The following is a 17,155-nucleotide window of genomic DNA, read 5'->3' as shown; positions in this document are numbered from 1 at the left end:
GATTTAAAAAAAGAAAAAATTCTAAGGGTTCTTTGATATGCTGAATCTTAACATGTACTTAGATTTTTGATTATGGGCCCAGTTTTCATGGTTTTCAAAATCGGGGTCCAAAATTATCATATTAAATATTGTGCAATAGCAAGAAATTTTAAATTGCACAGTATTCCACAATAGCAAGAAATCTTCAATTGCACAGTATTGTGTAATAGCAAGAAATTTTCAATTGCACAGTATTGTGCAATAGCAAGAAATCTTCAATTGCACAGTATTGTGCAATAGCAAGAAATCTTCAATTGCACAGTATTGTGCAATAGCAAGAAATATCTAATTGCACAATATTGCGCAATAGCAGGAAATTTTCAATTGCACAGTTTTGCGCAATAGTAAGAAATATTCAATTGCACTGTGTTGTCCTGTTTTCAAATTGGTCTACATTAAGGTCCAAAGGGTAAAAAATTACACTTTGTTTGATTTCAACAAAAATTGAACATAAGGGGTTCTTCAATATGCTGAATCTAACCATGTATTTAGATTTTTAATATTTGGCCCGATTATCAAATTGGTCCACATTGAGGTCTAAAGAGTCTAAAATTGAACATTATTTGATTTCATCAAAAATTGAATTCTTGGGGTTCTATGATATGCTGAATCTAACCATGTATTTAGATTTTGGATATTGGACCATAATATGTAAATGTCCAATTTAAAAATTTTTTAAGTTTAAGTTCTTAGACCACATTTATTCTGTGTCAGAAACCTATGTTGTGTCAACTATTTAATCACAAACCAAATTCAGAGCTGTATCAAGCTTTAATGTTGTGTCCATACTTGCCCCAACTGTTCAGGGTTCGACCTCTGTGGTCGTATAAAGCTGCGCCCTGCGCATCTGGTTGAGTCATGTTATTCTAAGTAAAAAGTTATTGGTGTTAATGATAATTATATTGATTTGATATATGATATTCTTTTATTTATTGACCACAGGTGGAGATGTCTGTGAATGTTATGATGACCACACCAATGGTCACTGGACAGGAGAAGCTTGTGATGCATGTGTTACTGGATGGGGATTACCTTTTTGTACTGACTGTGACCCAGGTATGTGATCAGGTCAAAAGAGGTCATTAGACTTGGTCTTAGGATGCTCATGTTCAAGTAAAGGAATTCTTTTACAAGTGACTGTGACCCATGTATACTAAGGTGAGGTAGTTAGAAGCTTGAAATATTTTTGATTGTTCCTTTGTGGGCTCTATTCATTCTGTTACTTCAAAAACTGTTCTTTGTACCAGTAAAAATTTGAAACAAAAGATGTGAATTTTCACCAATGGCAGCTTGAAAACAGAAAGAACTAGTTAATTTCTGGACCTAAGCCAAGGGAAGCCACTGTTAGTCAGTGATGTAGACCAGGAATAAGGATTTGGCTAAATAAATGTTTGGCATGATATGAAAAGAAGGATCCTTTTAAATTTGTTAACAAATAAAGGCAACAGTAGTATACCGCTGTTCAACATTCATAAATCGATAGAGAAAAAACAAATCCGGGTTACAAACTAAAACTGAGGGAAACTTATCAAATATAAGAGAACTACGACACAACAGAGACACAACAGCGAAACGTAACACACACAGAAACGAACTATAATGTAACAATGACCATTTTCCTGACTTGGTACATGGCATTTTATGAAAAAATGGTGGGTTGAACCTGGTTTTGTGGCATGCTAAACCTCCCGCTTTAATGCCAGTGTTTATATAATAACATTAAAATGACAACATTACACGACAGGGTTACAATAAATAAACATATAAATGGGAGAAAATATAGGACAGAGAAACAAACAAATAATAGCCATCAAAAGGTAACAGGTTAAAAAATATTTGTATACGCCAGACGCCCGCTACTTGTGTAACACACACAGAAACGAATTATAATATAACAATGGCCATTTTCCTGACTTGGTACAGGACAAGTTAAGGGGAAAAATGGTGGGATGAACCTGGTTTTGTGGCTAGTCAAACCTAGTCTAGTCAATTGAGAAAAAAACAAATCCGGGTTACAAACTAAAACTGAATGAAAAATGAACATATACCGGTACTTTTATTCCTGATAAATGTAGCATAAAAAGACTGAGAATTTTTTGGGGGGATTCAGCGGTAACCATATTTTCTTGTATTTAAGATTATGTTGGTCCTGGCCATTGTACTATACCATGTACAGACAAACAAGGAGATTATGCAGATATGTATGACGGATCAGGAGAAACAGAAGCTATAGAAGTTATATTTAGATGTTACACTAATGACGGGGATGGATCCTATACTGCTTGGTTTGGCTACAACAATGCCAATGGTCATAATGTATATGTTACTGATTCAAATGAAAACTATGTCTCAGGAGGTATATCATCAGTTGTTCCACCTACACAGTTTAGACCAGGAATGACAGAATATGGCTTATCTGTAAAGTAAGTTTATACTATTATAAAAAGTTATAACACTTTTATTTGCTGATTGCTAAAAATGAAATTTGTGTGGATACTAATTTTTGTGGATTTAGGAAAAATGTATTTTTATGGATACTCGATTTCATGTTTTTGACAAATTCTACATGTCAGCCTCTTGCAAATTTCTTTTTAGACTAGAGTTGATGAAATGTACAGTAAATTCACAAGCTATGTACTATATGTGTAAAGATTGATTCTCAATATATTGTCCTTATACAATGACAGTGTTGTTTTTTTAAAACTTTTTGGTTTTTTTCCTGTTCATTAGTCTTCAGGAGATTGCTTTGATTAAATAACATCATCAGTCATTTTAAAGTCTTTTAATGCATTGGTTGCAATGCATTTCCCTGATTTCCCAGTGAAATAAAAGACGATAATTTCACATGTGAAATAAACTCTGTTATTTCACTCCTCTGATATCATACAACAGTAGGTGTTGATGACATCGCATCAAAACAAATTGTGAATATGTAGAAACAGTATAGATCCTTGCATTTTCTACTTTAATTCCATTTAAAAGTCCATTGTCAATGTAATAAAAAGAATAACTAATCAAAGAATTCAAATATTGAAAAATATTCAACTTCTGATAACTTACTCATGTGCCACGCACATTCTTGAATTCATGTTTTCATCTCTCAATCATTGAATATTTTTCTATTGTTGAATTCTTAAATTAGGGTAGTTATTCTATATGAATCAACTCAAGCATCATATCCATTTTCTTGACAGGAGAGTTTTAAAAAATAGTTCTAATCCATTAATGACAACTTTTGTATTATTTGTAGGTTTGATGGTACATCAGATGTGTCATGGAATGTGTTATCCTCTTTTGCCAACAGATGGTGGAGGACACATTTGTATACTATGGATATTGGAGACTCTTCAAAGATTTGTACATCAACTCCACAGCTAGTAAGTTATTTTGTGCAACAGCTTAAAGGTCTATAGCAACAAATAGGTATTTCTTGTTTTTTATAAACACTTATCACCAGATTTGCAAATTGAGGTTACAGATAAGAAATATCCAGTCCTGCAAATCAATATGATTGTAGAATGTAGCAATTTTTAGAATACAAAATTAAAAAATGTACATTAGTGCAAACTTTACTGATTTATACTATTTTAAATCCTAAATAAAACAATGCCCATTGAAAAGAAAGTGGATATAGATGAAACAGATTGATTTTTTGTTTTTGAAAAGCATACTGTAAATCAGAAATTATTGCAATTTTGAAGAAAGAACAAAAATGCCAGATTTGTTATTGCTTTTTCAGGAAAATATGCTTATAGATATATGTATCTGGTATCAGAATATGAGGTCTTATTATTGCAATTATTGCCTAGTTGTACTATTTAACATAATAACAACAAAAAAATTTGCAGTTATTTAAATTTGTGAATCATTTACACATGTGTAAACAAAATTGACTATGATTCAATGTTTGATTTCAGGATAATGTAACAGAAGAAACTGGACACTGTAAATGTTTCAATGGTTACTATGGATCTGAATGTCAATATGAATGTCCAGGTGGAGCCACCAATCCTTGCTATGGCAATGGTGCATGTAATGCTACGGATGGAACCTGCAGCTGTTACGATGGATCAATAGGGGATGACTGTCAGCCCTGTCAAGATGGACATGTGGGCACAGATTGTTCAATCATCAATACACCTACACAAACTACTGTTGATAACAAGTACACATCTAAGCTATTTTACCCTGGACATTTTGAAACTTTTGATGGAGCTATTTATAACAACCACATTCCTGGAGAACAGACACTCATATTTGCACCATTATCTTCAGGAACTAATGTCAAGGTCAATGTTTTGCAGGTGCCAAATTCAGAATTTTATAACAGTGTTGGTGCACAGTCTGTAGGTATACAAGTAGGTGAACATACTGCTGTTGTGTCAGTACTGAATGGGGTAGCATCGACCTATATAGATGGTGAGCCCGTAGTTGCAGGTGATGGAGTAACTATTGATGGTGACATACAACTGGTGCAAGTATCAACAACAGGATTCCAGGTCAAGGCTGGAGAGGAAATGACTATTGACATTGACACTTACGAAGATCATCTTGATGTATCGGTGGAAGCATCACCATCACTTTGTGACGGGAGTTCTGGCATGTTGAGCAGCTGCAATGGCAATTCCTCAGACGACTTTGTAACCGCATCAGGTGAAACATTAATGGGTAGTACCCTAAGCACACTGTCCATTCATGAGAATTTTGCTGAGTCCTTTACAACCAGTGGTTCGTCAATGTTCAGTAGTATTCTACCTGTTTCAAATGCTGGTGGATATGGTCTGAAAACTAACAGGTCCAATATGGTGACAGAAACCCTCAATTCATTTACAGAGACCAAATCAACCTTTGAGATTAAATTTAAACTGAAAGAATCCACAACAGAATGTCAAACAATATACTCTAACAAGGTAGATGAGGATGTATTTTCTACATTGATATGTGATGGCAGTATATCTATGCATAGGAATGGAGAAATTATAAACCTTGAATCGTTACTAGTAGAAGAGGATAGATGGTACGATTTGGGTGTAGTCTGGAACAATGATACACGTATGATGACTACCTACCTCATCAGAGATGATCTTCAGATGAGTCAAGATGTTAAAGTGATTCCTGCTGATGATCCCATACCTGTCAAACCTGGAGGAGATGTAATGCTTGGCCAATGGAATTATCCTAGTGATGATAGAACTGGTGTTAATTGGAACTGTATCTGTGAATTCGATGATTTGAGAATCTGGAAAGATGAAAGGACAGTAAATGAAATACGACAGAATGCTTTCAGTGTTTTGTCTGGTTCTGAAGAGGGTTTATCAAATAATTGGAACATGAACTCAGGAACAGGATCAACACTGACAGACTCTGTAGGAGGATTAGAGATAACAATGCCAAATGAACCATGGTCCAAGCCTGAAAGAATACTGGTAGATTATGTGGCAGAAATCCCAGATACAGGAATATATGATGTTTTCTCCCATCCAGATGACATAGATCCAAGCCTTACTGATTTCTGTAATCAGGCAATCTACTCTGAAAAATTCAATGTTGCTTGTGCTGATGAAGGACCACAGGTACAAGAATACATGTACAAAGACTGTATCTTTAATGGTCATGTCCTGAAAGACACAGCTGAAACCATGGAGGTAATATTGGCTTTATCTGAGATATGTGGAATATCAGTTGATGACCCAGATTCACCAGCCAAAGATTTCTGTAACAGTTTTGGTTCAAGACAGTTCCCTGACTGGACAGGAGATTCTTGCTCTTTTGTTTGTGTATCTGGTACATTTACAAATTACAAGTGTGTATGTGATTTGGGATACTGGGGCGCCACCTGTAGTGATGTCTGTCCATTTTCTCGTGGATTACCATGTGGAGGTGGAACTTGTTCTACTGTAGACGGAACTTGTGAGTGTCTTGCTAAGTTTACTGGTGCAGATTGTGCAGACTGTAGTACAGGATGGTATGGTGTTGATTGTGATGTTGCCTTGACAACTATTCCAGCATCGTCTTCAGCTTACACCTGTTCCCTGTTTGGACAAGGTCACTTTACCATGTTTGATGGTCAAAGTTACCAGTTAGAAACATCTGGAGAATTTCTGTTTTTGAAGAACTCATTGTTGACTGTATATATAAGACATTTACCTTGTGCAGAGCATCAGGCACTTTGTTTGAAACAGATCTGGATTGAAACTAATTTAAAGAATTTCACAGTTACATCACCAATTTCAAGCACTGGAAGTTCTAAGTTTTTCATAAATGAGCAACAGATAGATTTATCAGGATCTTTAACCTTGACCCCTGATGTCGAAGTTAAAGAAAAGAGTCCATACACGTTAGAAATAGTCTTTGGTGACAATGTGATAACAATTAAGCATGGAGGTTCTTTCCTAGAATTATATGCTGAATTCAAAACAGTATCTTGTAGCTCAGCAATAGAAGGCCCATGTGGAAATTGTGACAGAAATGTAAACAATGACTTTGTACTTACTGGTGGAACAGTAGTACCTGTGACGGATATATCAAAGGATGTCATAAATGGAGAATTTTTCAACAATTATAAGATTGATGTTGAGACTACAACTGGTTTCCAATACAAACAGGATGGAATAGAAGAACCGAAAGTACCAAGTGGTGGTAGCTTTTCTTTGGCATTCAATGGTTCAGGATCTACTTCTTCACAACTTCATAACATCTTTGGCAGCGATGGAAGCACAACATTACAGGTCAAATTTGAGCCAAAAGAAAATGAAAACGAAGGTTTAATTTTGGCATATTTAAAGGAAGATTCTGTTAGTATTTACTTAAATGATACAATTCATGTCCAATGGGGAGAACAAATAATTGATATTGGCTATGTTCCTCTTGCCAATGAATGGAACACTGTTTCATTAGCTTTCAACAACAAAACAAATGATTTGAAAATATACGTCAATAATGATGATGGAATTCAGACAATGACAGAAGTGAAGGTTGAGTCAAATGCACTAGATACTGGTGGAATTATGAAAATGGGAAAATGGGATGACAGCTCTGCTCCAGTTGATTTTGGAACTTATACAGGAAACATAGGAGAGGTTAAAACCTGGAATAGAACATTGGAAATGTTTGAAGTTCTCTATACAGCAGATAACAGGGTAACTAATGAATTCCCTGAACTGACAACTAACTGGGTGTTCTCAGAGGGGTCAGGATCAGATGCAGTAGATTTAGTTGGTGGAAATAGAATTGCTTTGCCTGAAGAAGGTGTGTTTTGGACCCAATCTGATATGGTTGTAAATGGTGATGTACAAGAAGTTCCAGTTGATGAAACATTAAAAGAAAATGCAAAGGAAAAATGTAAAAGTTTATTTTTTGATTCGCATCTAGCAACAACATGTTCTGCTATGGGTGATGGAATAGCTAATTATTACTATGATTCATGTGTGGATGATATCATGTTCAAAGCAGATGAACAATCATTTACAAATAGTATTTACTCATTTGCTGAGTACTGCCAAACAGTTGTTGAACCAGCTACTCACCCACTGGCAGAACTATGTGATGATAAAACAAGTCAGTACTATTCAGAAGTCTGTATATACCAATGTAAATTTGGAAAACCATACAATAATGAGTGTGCCTGCTTTGAAGGATACTGGGGAGAGTCATGTGACCAGGAATGTGAAGGTGGATTGGTTGATCCTTGTAACAGCCATGGTTATTGTCAGAAAGACACTGGAACATGTTATTGTGATCCAAAATTTGAAGTTGAAACTAACTGTGCTACATGTATAGGTCCATGGGTAGGAGATAACTGTGATGAAATTTTACCAATTATTCAGAATGCAACCACAACAACTACTACTACAGCAGCAACAACAACAACAACAGAGGGAGAGGTTACTACTGAAACATCTCTAGGGGGAACAGGAACAGTAGCTAGTGGAGGAACAACAAAATCTACAACAACAGCAACAACCACCACTACTGCTGGAATAGCAACAACTCCAACAGTTCCGCCAATATCTACAACTCCTGAGACTGTAGCTAAACCTACCACCACATATACTGCATCTGTCTTTGGTCAAGGAAATATTCAGACTTTCAACAATGGTTTCTTCAGCTTCAAAGAACCAGGAGAATTTTCTTTAATGAAGTCTGAAGATGTGTCCACTACCCCAAATGTACAGCTACGAAATGATTATTGCTACAATAGTAAATCTGTATGTCCTACAGCGGTATCAGTGGATTACGGTGACAACAATGTAGTTATTAGATCACCTTACACAGAGGATCAAGATCCTATTGTTATTGTTGATGGTGAAATCCTCGACTTTGGTGAGGAAACTGAAAAGAATGTTGGTGATTTAGTGATCAATAGGGAATCTGAAACAGAATATACAATCACACCAACAACAGGAGAATACTTTGATGTATCGATCAGGACATCTGATGAACAACTTAACGTGCAGGTAACAACAGACCCAAGTGTTTGTGAGACCCAGGATTCTCTGATTGGTTCATGCAATCCTACAGATACAATACTCGATACAGATCCAGAAAAATTCAAAGTTCCTGTATCAGATAGTTCATTTGATGCCTTATACAACAATAATGAGTATGGGGAGTCCAGAAATGTATCAACAGCCGGGAGCAGTCTGTACTTCAACAACTCTGTAGTAAAGACAGGTTTTCTAAAGGATGTTATAAGCAATGATCAGGATTTCACCATGAGTGTTGCCATCAAACCAGAAAATAATGATGCAGGAGTCATAACTACATATGACACGAACTCAGAGTTTACTACTTATATCGATGAAACAATCAAACATAAAATTGGTGACCAGATATATGATACAGAAATACCTGTAATACCTGGTGAATGGCATGAAATATCAACATCCTATTACAGTGCACCATCAGAACTGACTACATATGTAACAAGACCAGATGGTACTACAGATCAGAAAACTTTCTCCTTCCTTGATACAAAACCATTTGAGAACGATGGGTACATTGGATTAGGACATCCTGTCAACCCACCCATATCAACCACACCTGAACCATATGAACAGTACTATATCGGGGAAATGGATGAGCTGAAATTATTTGACAAAGCTCTTGATTTTGAAGAAGTCCAAGAACAAAGTTTTAAACCAATAGATACTGGGAATTCACAAGAAACAGCTAACCTTGTTAGCTATCATAAATTTGATGACCCTAGTCTTACAACTTTGAAAGATGAGATGAATACTATAAATATTCCTGTAATAGACTATGGAGTGCTTCATCAACCAATAAAATCACAGTTTTCAACAGCTCCCTTTGAACCTCCAGAGATACCAGCTTTTCATTCATTTACAGATTACTCTGATCAAATTGAGGCTGTTGATAAATGCAGTAGTCTGATAACAAACTCTGACCTGGGAACACAAGCTGGACCATCTAGTTCTATGTTGAGTTTCTATGAAGCTACCTGTATCAGTGATGCTGCAGGAGCTGGTTCCCTGGATGCTGCTCTTCCTGTTATTACTGGTATGGCTGACATGTCTGTTGAACTAGGATTCTCAGAAGAATGGCCAGCACAAAGCCTTTGTAATGAGTTCTCATCACCTTTCCCTGGTTACATTGGTGATGATTGCTCTATACCATGTGATCATGGCAGTTCAGATGGGGGCTCCTCATGTATATGTGACACAGGATATTGGGGTTCATCATGCAGTAATATATGTCCTGGAGGGGCATCGAATCTATGCAACAGCCATGGGAAATGTGATACTGCAACAGGACAATGTGAATGTCAGACAAACTGGGCAGCGCCAAACTGCACTACTTGCAAAGAAGGATGGTATGGGGTAGGCTGTTCAATCTCAGTACAACCTAAAGTCCCTGGACAGTCACAATATTATGGTGGTATAACTGGTAACGGACATGTCTCTACACTCGATGGAGCTGGATTTAATTTCCAAGGGCAAGGAATATACTCAGGATACAATAATCCATCATTAGGAATAGATGTTCAGGTTCAGACAGGAGCAACAGAAAACTTTAATACAGCTGTAACAGGAATAGCAGTACAAACACCAAGCGATACTGTTACCTTCAGTCCTGTCAATGATGGAACAGTTTTTGTCAATGGAGAAGAGAAAGTGTTGGGAACCAGTTTAAGTCTATCTAATGGCTACTCAATAACACCTATGGATTCAGATGTATACAAGATGCAACATTCTTCCAATGGATTTGAAATGACTGTAACAGCATCCAATGATTACATGAATGTGGATATGTCTACACCTCAATCAGGGTGTTCTGGCTCAAGTGGTCTGTTTGGATCATGTACCCCTCAATCACATTCATGTAGTCCAAATGATTACCAATGTCTTATAGAGAAACAAGGATTAGCCCTGTCATCAACATCAAACAGTCTACCAACTTCTGCTATAGACAGCCATCTTGATTCATTTATGGTTCCATTTGAGTCCAGTATATTTAAAGATTCTAATCCTGAGATAGCCACATCTATTGGTGTAACACTTAATAACAGCTGGGTTTCTACTATGCCACTCTCAGAGGATTTTATTGGAGAAAATATGACTGTTGAAATGACCATGAAAATTCATGAGCTTGATCAGAATGGAAATGGTGGTACAGTAATGTCATTCAGTAAAGACAGTACAATGGGGGTAACTATCGAAGGTGGTGAGTTTAATGTACGTGTAGATGATGTATCTCATCCAACGGGAATACCAGTACAAACAGACCAGTGGACGACTATGGCAATGTCATACAATAATGCTACTGGTGATGTCCGTTTGAGCTATGTGCATGACAATGGTGTAATGGATTCCTCTATGGTTAATGTTGGACTGAATCTGATGCCTGAACGAGGAAGTTTAATTGCTGGACAATGGCAGACACCACCTGACCAAATCAGTCCTCCACCACCAGGAGTCTTCATTGGAGATATAGATAGAATGCTTCTGTTTGACACAACATTGGACCCTGCTGAGATAATGCTACATTCTCAGATACCAATAAATGGACCACAAGATGGGTTGACAATGGGCTTTAACTTTGGACCAGGAGAAGGAACAGTCGTTCCTGATTTTATCACTGGCCATGAAATGAGCATGTCGCCAGATGGGGCAAGCTGGGTTCCCACTGCACCCCCATACATGCAGATGAATGCACCCACTACAGAGATGGGATTTGAAATGTTTGGAGCTATTGATGAAATGGTAAAAGAAATGTGTACTGAGTTAATGAGTAATAGTGCACTTGCTCAGACTTGTGGAGATTTACCAGAAGGGAAAGCTTTCTTTGAAATGGCATGTATGGACGATGTGAAAGTCTCAGACAAACCTGACTTCAGTATGGATAGCATGATGGCATTTGGTGGGGCATGTGATACACTAATGGGCCCTCCTGAACCTCCAACTCAGAGTATGTGCAATGATTTCCCAAACAGGGATTTTCCAGTTTGGAATGGAGACGATTGTAACCAGCAGTGTATGCAAGGGAATTGGGATCCAGCAACAAATGAATGTACATGTCATCAAGGATTTTCTGGGCCAACTTGTTCCAATACATGTCCAGGGGGAATATCCAGACCATGTAATTTGCATGGTAATTGTAACAGTGAGACCAATACCTGTATTTGTGAGAGTAACTGGCAAGGAACCCCTGACTGCAGCAGCTGTACTACTGGTTACTATGGACAGTTTTGTGAGCACAGAATGCCTGATATTCCACAAGATTCACCAATGGCTTGTATGGCAGAGATGCAAGGCAAATTCACCAACTTTACTGGATATGGTTTACAGACATTTAAGACAGGAACATATGTCATGTTCCACACCAATAATTTCCATCTAGAGGTAAGTTTTGATAAAATTAAGAACATACTAGCTCACCAGCAGATAAAGTGTTGGGTTTTTTTTGCCAAAATTTGCCACATAACATAATTCTTACTTTAAATAATCCATGTAGGGATAAATACTTGCAAATGTTAACTTTGCTTTTAACTTCAAATTAAGCATCAGTAAGAACTTGAAATTGTCAATTTTCCAAATATAAAAAAAAAGATGTGGTATGATTGCCAAGGTGACAACTCTCCACAAGACACCAAATGACACAGAAATTAACAGCTATAGATCGCATTACAGTCTTCAACAATGAGCACAGCCCATATCACATAGTCAGCTATAAAAGGCAGCAAAATCACAAATGTAAAACAATTCATACGTGAAAACTAACAGCCTAATTCAATGTAAAACAGCAAAGTTCACTATAATGACTGTTTATAAGTTTCGTTCACTTGAAAATTAGATAACAGCAATACTGAATTTGTCTTTTGAAGGCTAACATTTTCATTCGAAAAAATGCAAGATCAACTTCCTGTTTTGCCCTGTTAAAGTCTAGAAAATTTGACTCAATGAAAGATAAAATTTTATAAGAATTTGGTATTTTTCAATTGATAGTTTTTAGAATAGTCATTAAAAGTCACAAAATTTACAGATATTTATAATATGGTAGGTTTTTTTGTTTAAAAAATTATGATTCTTTATGAATTGACAGGACTAAATGTCGATTTTTTTCTTGAATTGCTATGCAAACACTTTCTATTTTGGATATTACAGGATACAATATAATAACTGTTATTTCAAAGAGTTATTCCGCTTTAAACAATAAGTTCCTTTGAAAATTCCACATAATAATCATGTCCTGTTTATAAATCTTGTGATAATTGAGAAAAGTAGTTTGTGTGGATTACTGCTTTGACTCTTATCTTTTTTTGGATTTTATGAAGGTACATATTTTATTTTCACTATAAATGTTTTAAAAGATGCTCTATTTTCAAAAAAAAAGGTTTAAACAGTACAAAAGTTATTTGTTTTTTTACATACTTCACATCTGAGAAAATTATTTAAACAGTGTTTTGAAATGAAAATTTATGTAATGTTTATATTACAGGCAAGACAAGTATCATGTATGTTCGGAACTGTATTGACAGCATGTATAGATTCTGTGTCACTGAAGATACAGAACACAGCCTACATATATACCTCTGACAATGATATGTTCTACATTAATGATCTAGAGACAATGGTAGGCAATCGAGAGACAAACTTTCCTCTAGAAGGAGGTGGATGTTCTTTATCAATCATCAGACCAGACAATAGAACACTGAAAATTGATGTCCTCAACCTCGGCCTCACCCTCACAATGAAACGCCATCTTAGTCTGACAAGATATTTATCAACCGTTACCGTAGGGCTAAAGAGCAGCCACTGTTGTAGTTCACCGCCAACCAGTGGTGTGTGTGGTGGGTGCACTGGGTGTACCGGAATGGAAAATTATGTGGCATGTGGGCTATCTGACACAGTGTCGCCACCTATTGATGTGACAGCTGACCATATGATTCCAGATGATGTTAGTCAGCTTGTGGCTAATGATATTGATTTGACAACTGTTAATGGACTTGGGCCAGGTAATGCAGCCTGTTTTGAAAATGCCACAATGATATCTGAAAGATCAGATGTCTTTACTGCAGATAGTAATGATCCTGTTACTATTGAATTCTATATTAAAACTTGTCTCACTTACGAATGTCTAGGAACTATATTATCATACACAAGCATCAAAACATTTACCATTCGGAACTATTACGGGAAAATAAAAATAACTTTTGGAGACTTTGAACATCAGACCGACCTTCAGCTATTAGACAATGAATACACACAGGTGGCTATAGTTTTTGATGGTATAGACTACTTGACCGTTTATGTTGATGATTGTAATGGGAACTTGGTAAGAGAATTTATAACGCTGCCCCAGTATGGTGTTCATCCTTTTAGTGGCAAAGGAAACCTGGTACTAGGAAAATGGTTACCTTCACCAGATGGTTCAGGAATTCAACCTCTTGATGAGAAATTCCAAAAAAGTTGTATAGATGTTCTAAGAATCTGGAAAAGGTAAAATTAAAAAAAATATTTTTAACTTCTACATCTGCTTATATATAAAACACAACTAATTTCAATTTATAATATCATATGAAAAATACTTAATTTTACAGTACTGTATCTATTCCTAATGAAATTTCTTTTTTTGCATTCTGTATTCCTTTACAAAAAGTTATCATTAGTGTCAACAAAGGACATTTTTCATTTGCATATCGTACTCATAGAAGGTCATTCTTTTTTCATTTTAGTTTTTAATCACAAAATGAATACTCGAAAAGGGCCATCTGATCCAACCCTCCCTGGGCCAGTAATTGTTGGTTTTAGGGTGAAACTTAAAGACTTGAAAGTCCCCTAAGCATGCAGCATTAAGGTGTAAGAGCAGTTAGACAGACTTTCAGTAGGAATAATTCAGAGTAGGGTGACCTGTCTTCATATGGACTGTAACCATAGCAACTGATTGGCAGCTTATCATGCGTCTATCAAGTTCATATTTGTATTGCATAAATATGTTCATGTCCTATTATTCATTATAGGTTAGAAATATTAATACATACCAAATCATTGTGTAAAGTTAGACTATTTCAGGATAAGGGCTTAGTTTTATGATTTTTATTGAACAAGACTATGTTTCTACTCTTAAATACATGATTAAACTAATATTTCTTTCAACAGATACTTTGTGGAACTAGAGGTAATGAGTCACTGTAACCGTCTCTACAGCTCTGATGATGAAAACCTAGTGAAACTATTCAACTTTGATGATATGACATCAGGTATTTGTTATTTTTTAATCTGTTTTTATTTAAATTAGAAGATGTGGTATGAGTGCCAATGAGACAACTCTCCATCAAAGACACTATGCATAAAAAGTAAACAATTATAGGTCTATGGCCTTTAACATGGAGCCTTAGCTCACACCAAACAGCAAGGCCCCAAAATTACTAGTGTTAAACAATTTAAACAGGAAAATCAACTGTCTAATCTATATAAAAAACAAGAAACACCTATGAACTACACCAACAAACAACAAACACTGAACAACAGGCTTCTGACATAGGACAGGTGCATACTTGTCAAATAGTATATAAAAACACATAGTTGAGGGGGTGATAGAGCAGATTCTTACCTTAAAAAAAACATTGTAAATTTTTAACTTCAAGGTTTCAGTGATTTTCTTGGGGTAACAATCTGCCATATCACCCTCTAAGCTATGTACCAGTATGTGTTATTCAATCTATAAAACTGAAATTACCATAATAATGTTTTGAGGATTATTGATTTTGTTTAGATATAACCAGTATTTTATTGGCTTATTCAGTAGGGTAACATTAAAGAAAATCCATACTTGCTAAGACATGTGTTTAGAATAGAATGTTAAACTTATATTAACAACTAACAAACATAAATTTTTACAAATTATGAAGGACAACTAAAACTCATATTGTACCACAAAGCCAAGATCTGGAACTAAGCAGGTACAGGGAAAACTAGTTATGCTTTGAGTAGGATGTATGATTTGCTGCTGGATGTTTAACATCATCAATCTATTCATTCATATTATGTTTTCAATTCAATCTCCTATTTGCAGATGGTTATGCAGAAGATGACATGTCCCGGGGTGGATTAAGAGCACCAGTTTCACCATTCCCTGCTCCAACATCAACTCAGTCGGCAGCTCCAATGCCATTCAACCTTGCAACAGTAACAATATCTGGAGTATTCTCAAAAAGGAGAAGGAAACGACAGATTATAGTCGACAGTAGTAGTATTTGTTCTAGCATCTTCGTTGGAAGCTCATTTGCAAGGTACAACATTAAATTTTCTGAAAGAAAGTGAAAATAAATTTTCATCTTGCACCACTAGATGAATTACTTTAATAACAACATCATTAGAATTCAGTAAAATTCTGCACAACAGTGATTCTTTCATTTTAGGTCCTATTGCAACTTTACAAATGATAAAAGTTACAAGCAATATGTTAATGATTTTTAAGTAAATAATGTTTAAAGATTATAAAACCTAACTATATAGCTTAAGACCAATAATAAGTGTGCATTTTAATTTTGAAACCACTGTTCATGTTGCTTAGAGTATAGACATAAAGTTTTCCTTGCCCATTCTTAGGGTTTTTAATAAACATAGAATGTGGGACTTTATATGATTCAGCTGATCTTTGTCTGTATATCTGTTTGACAAATAAGTGTTGCGTCCTTTGTTCAATGTAGACAATTACATTTTTGATGTGTAAATTTTACAGATTTGAGGATAATTTCTTCATTTAATATTTATGAGAGTTCCTTCATGACGACTCATGGTAAAAGTTCTTGCAAAATGACGTTAACAGTTTTAACTAACTGAAACAAAATTATTTTACACCTCTGACGATTCACAATAAGAATATTTTGAAGAATCACAATAAAAAAAACTTTCAATTTTACACTAATGGTAGCTGAAAACATACATGTGATGGACTGTAAAATTCAGATCAGGAGATTTGGAAATTTTGGTCAGGAGATTGGACCTCAGATCAGGAGGTTTTTTATCGACATATTTTTCGTTGTATAACTAACCGTATGATGTGTTTTTTTCTTCAATCTTCCTTGTGAATGGCATTAGTTAAAGTCTGCATATATTAAGGAATAATTGAGAAGAATCTTTTTTTCTTTTATTTTACATTGTTGATTGCTGATGAGAATATTTTTTTCTTTTGTTTTACATTGTTGATTGCTGATGAGAATCTTTTTTTCTTTTGTTTTACATTGTTGATTGCTGATGAGAATCTTTTTTTATTTGTTTTTCATTGGCATTGGCTTGAGATATAAGAGAGATTTATGCTATACATTTATTACATAATAAATAAATAATAAATTAACAAACATTGTTGAACTTTGTCAAATATTTCTGTTGTTTTGAAACTGGTGTCTTTAAAGATAACTGTCGTTTTGGCATTTTGAACACATAATGGTGTACAAAATAATCAATTTGCTTATATAATTTTTCAGTCAGCTTGTGTAGCAAACAGCTCATTGTGAAACCATTCCTTTTTCCAGTATTTTCATCTCGACATTTTCATATACAATAAGTGTTTTTCTCGGCATCAAAAAACTTCCAATAAATTTTTGGACAACAACATTCCATTTTCCATCAATGCCGGTATTTATCGGTAATTG

The 17,155-nt window shown here is 35.4% G+C and overlaps 1 protein-coding gene across 1 annotated transcript in view; it reads left to right on the top strand.

Annotated features, from left to right (window-relative positions):
- The window catches only part of LOC139515742 (uncharacterized), a 79,614-nt gene that overhangs the window by 51,832 nt on the left and 10,627 nt on the right, over positions 1–17,155 (top strand). Inside the window, exons 33-39 of the mRNA XM_071305423.1 lie at positions 982–1,095; positions 2,177–2,462; positions 3,290–3,416; positions 3,957–11,900; positions 12,997–13,997; positions 14,658–14,758; positions 15,574–15,790. Of these exons, the coding sequence (XP_071161524.1) occupies positions 982–1,095; positions 2,177–2,462; positions 3,290–3,416; positions 3,957–11,900; positions 12,997–13,997; positions 14,658–14,758; positions 15,574–15,790 (9,790 nt within the window). The remainder of the gene's footprint in view (positions 1–981; positions 1,096–2,176; positions 2,463–3,289; positions 3,417–3,956; positions 11,901–12,996; positions 13,998–14,657; positions 14,759–15,573; positions 15,791–17,155) is intronic.

Source organism: Mytilus edulis, chromosome 1 (assembly GCF_963676685.1).
Source record: "Mytilus edulis chromosome 1, xbMytEdul2.2, whole genome shotgun sequence".
In the NCBI taxonomy this organism is placed as follows: Eukaryota; Metazoa; Mollusca; class Bivalvia; order Mytilida; family Mytilidae; genus Mytilus; species Mytilus edulis.
This window is presented reverse-complemented; position numbering and strand designations above follow the sequence as displayed.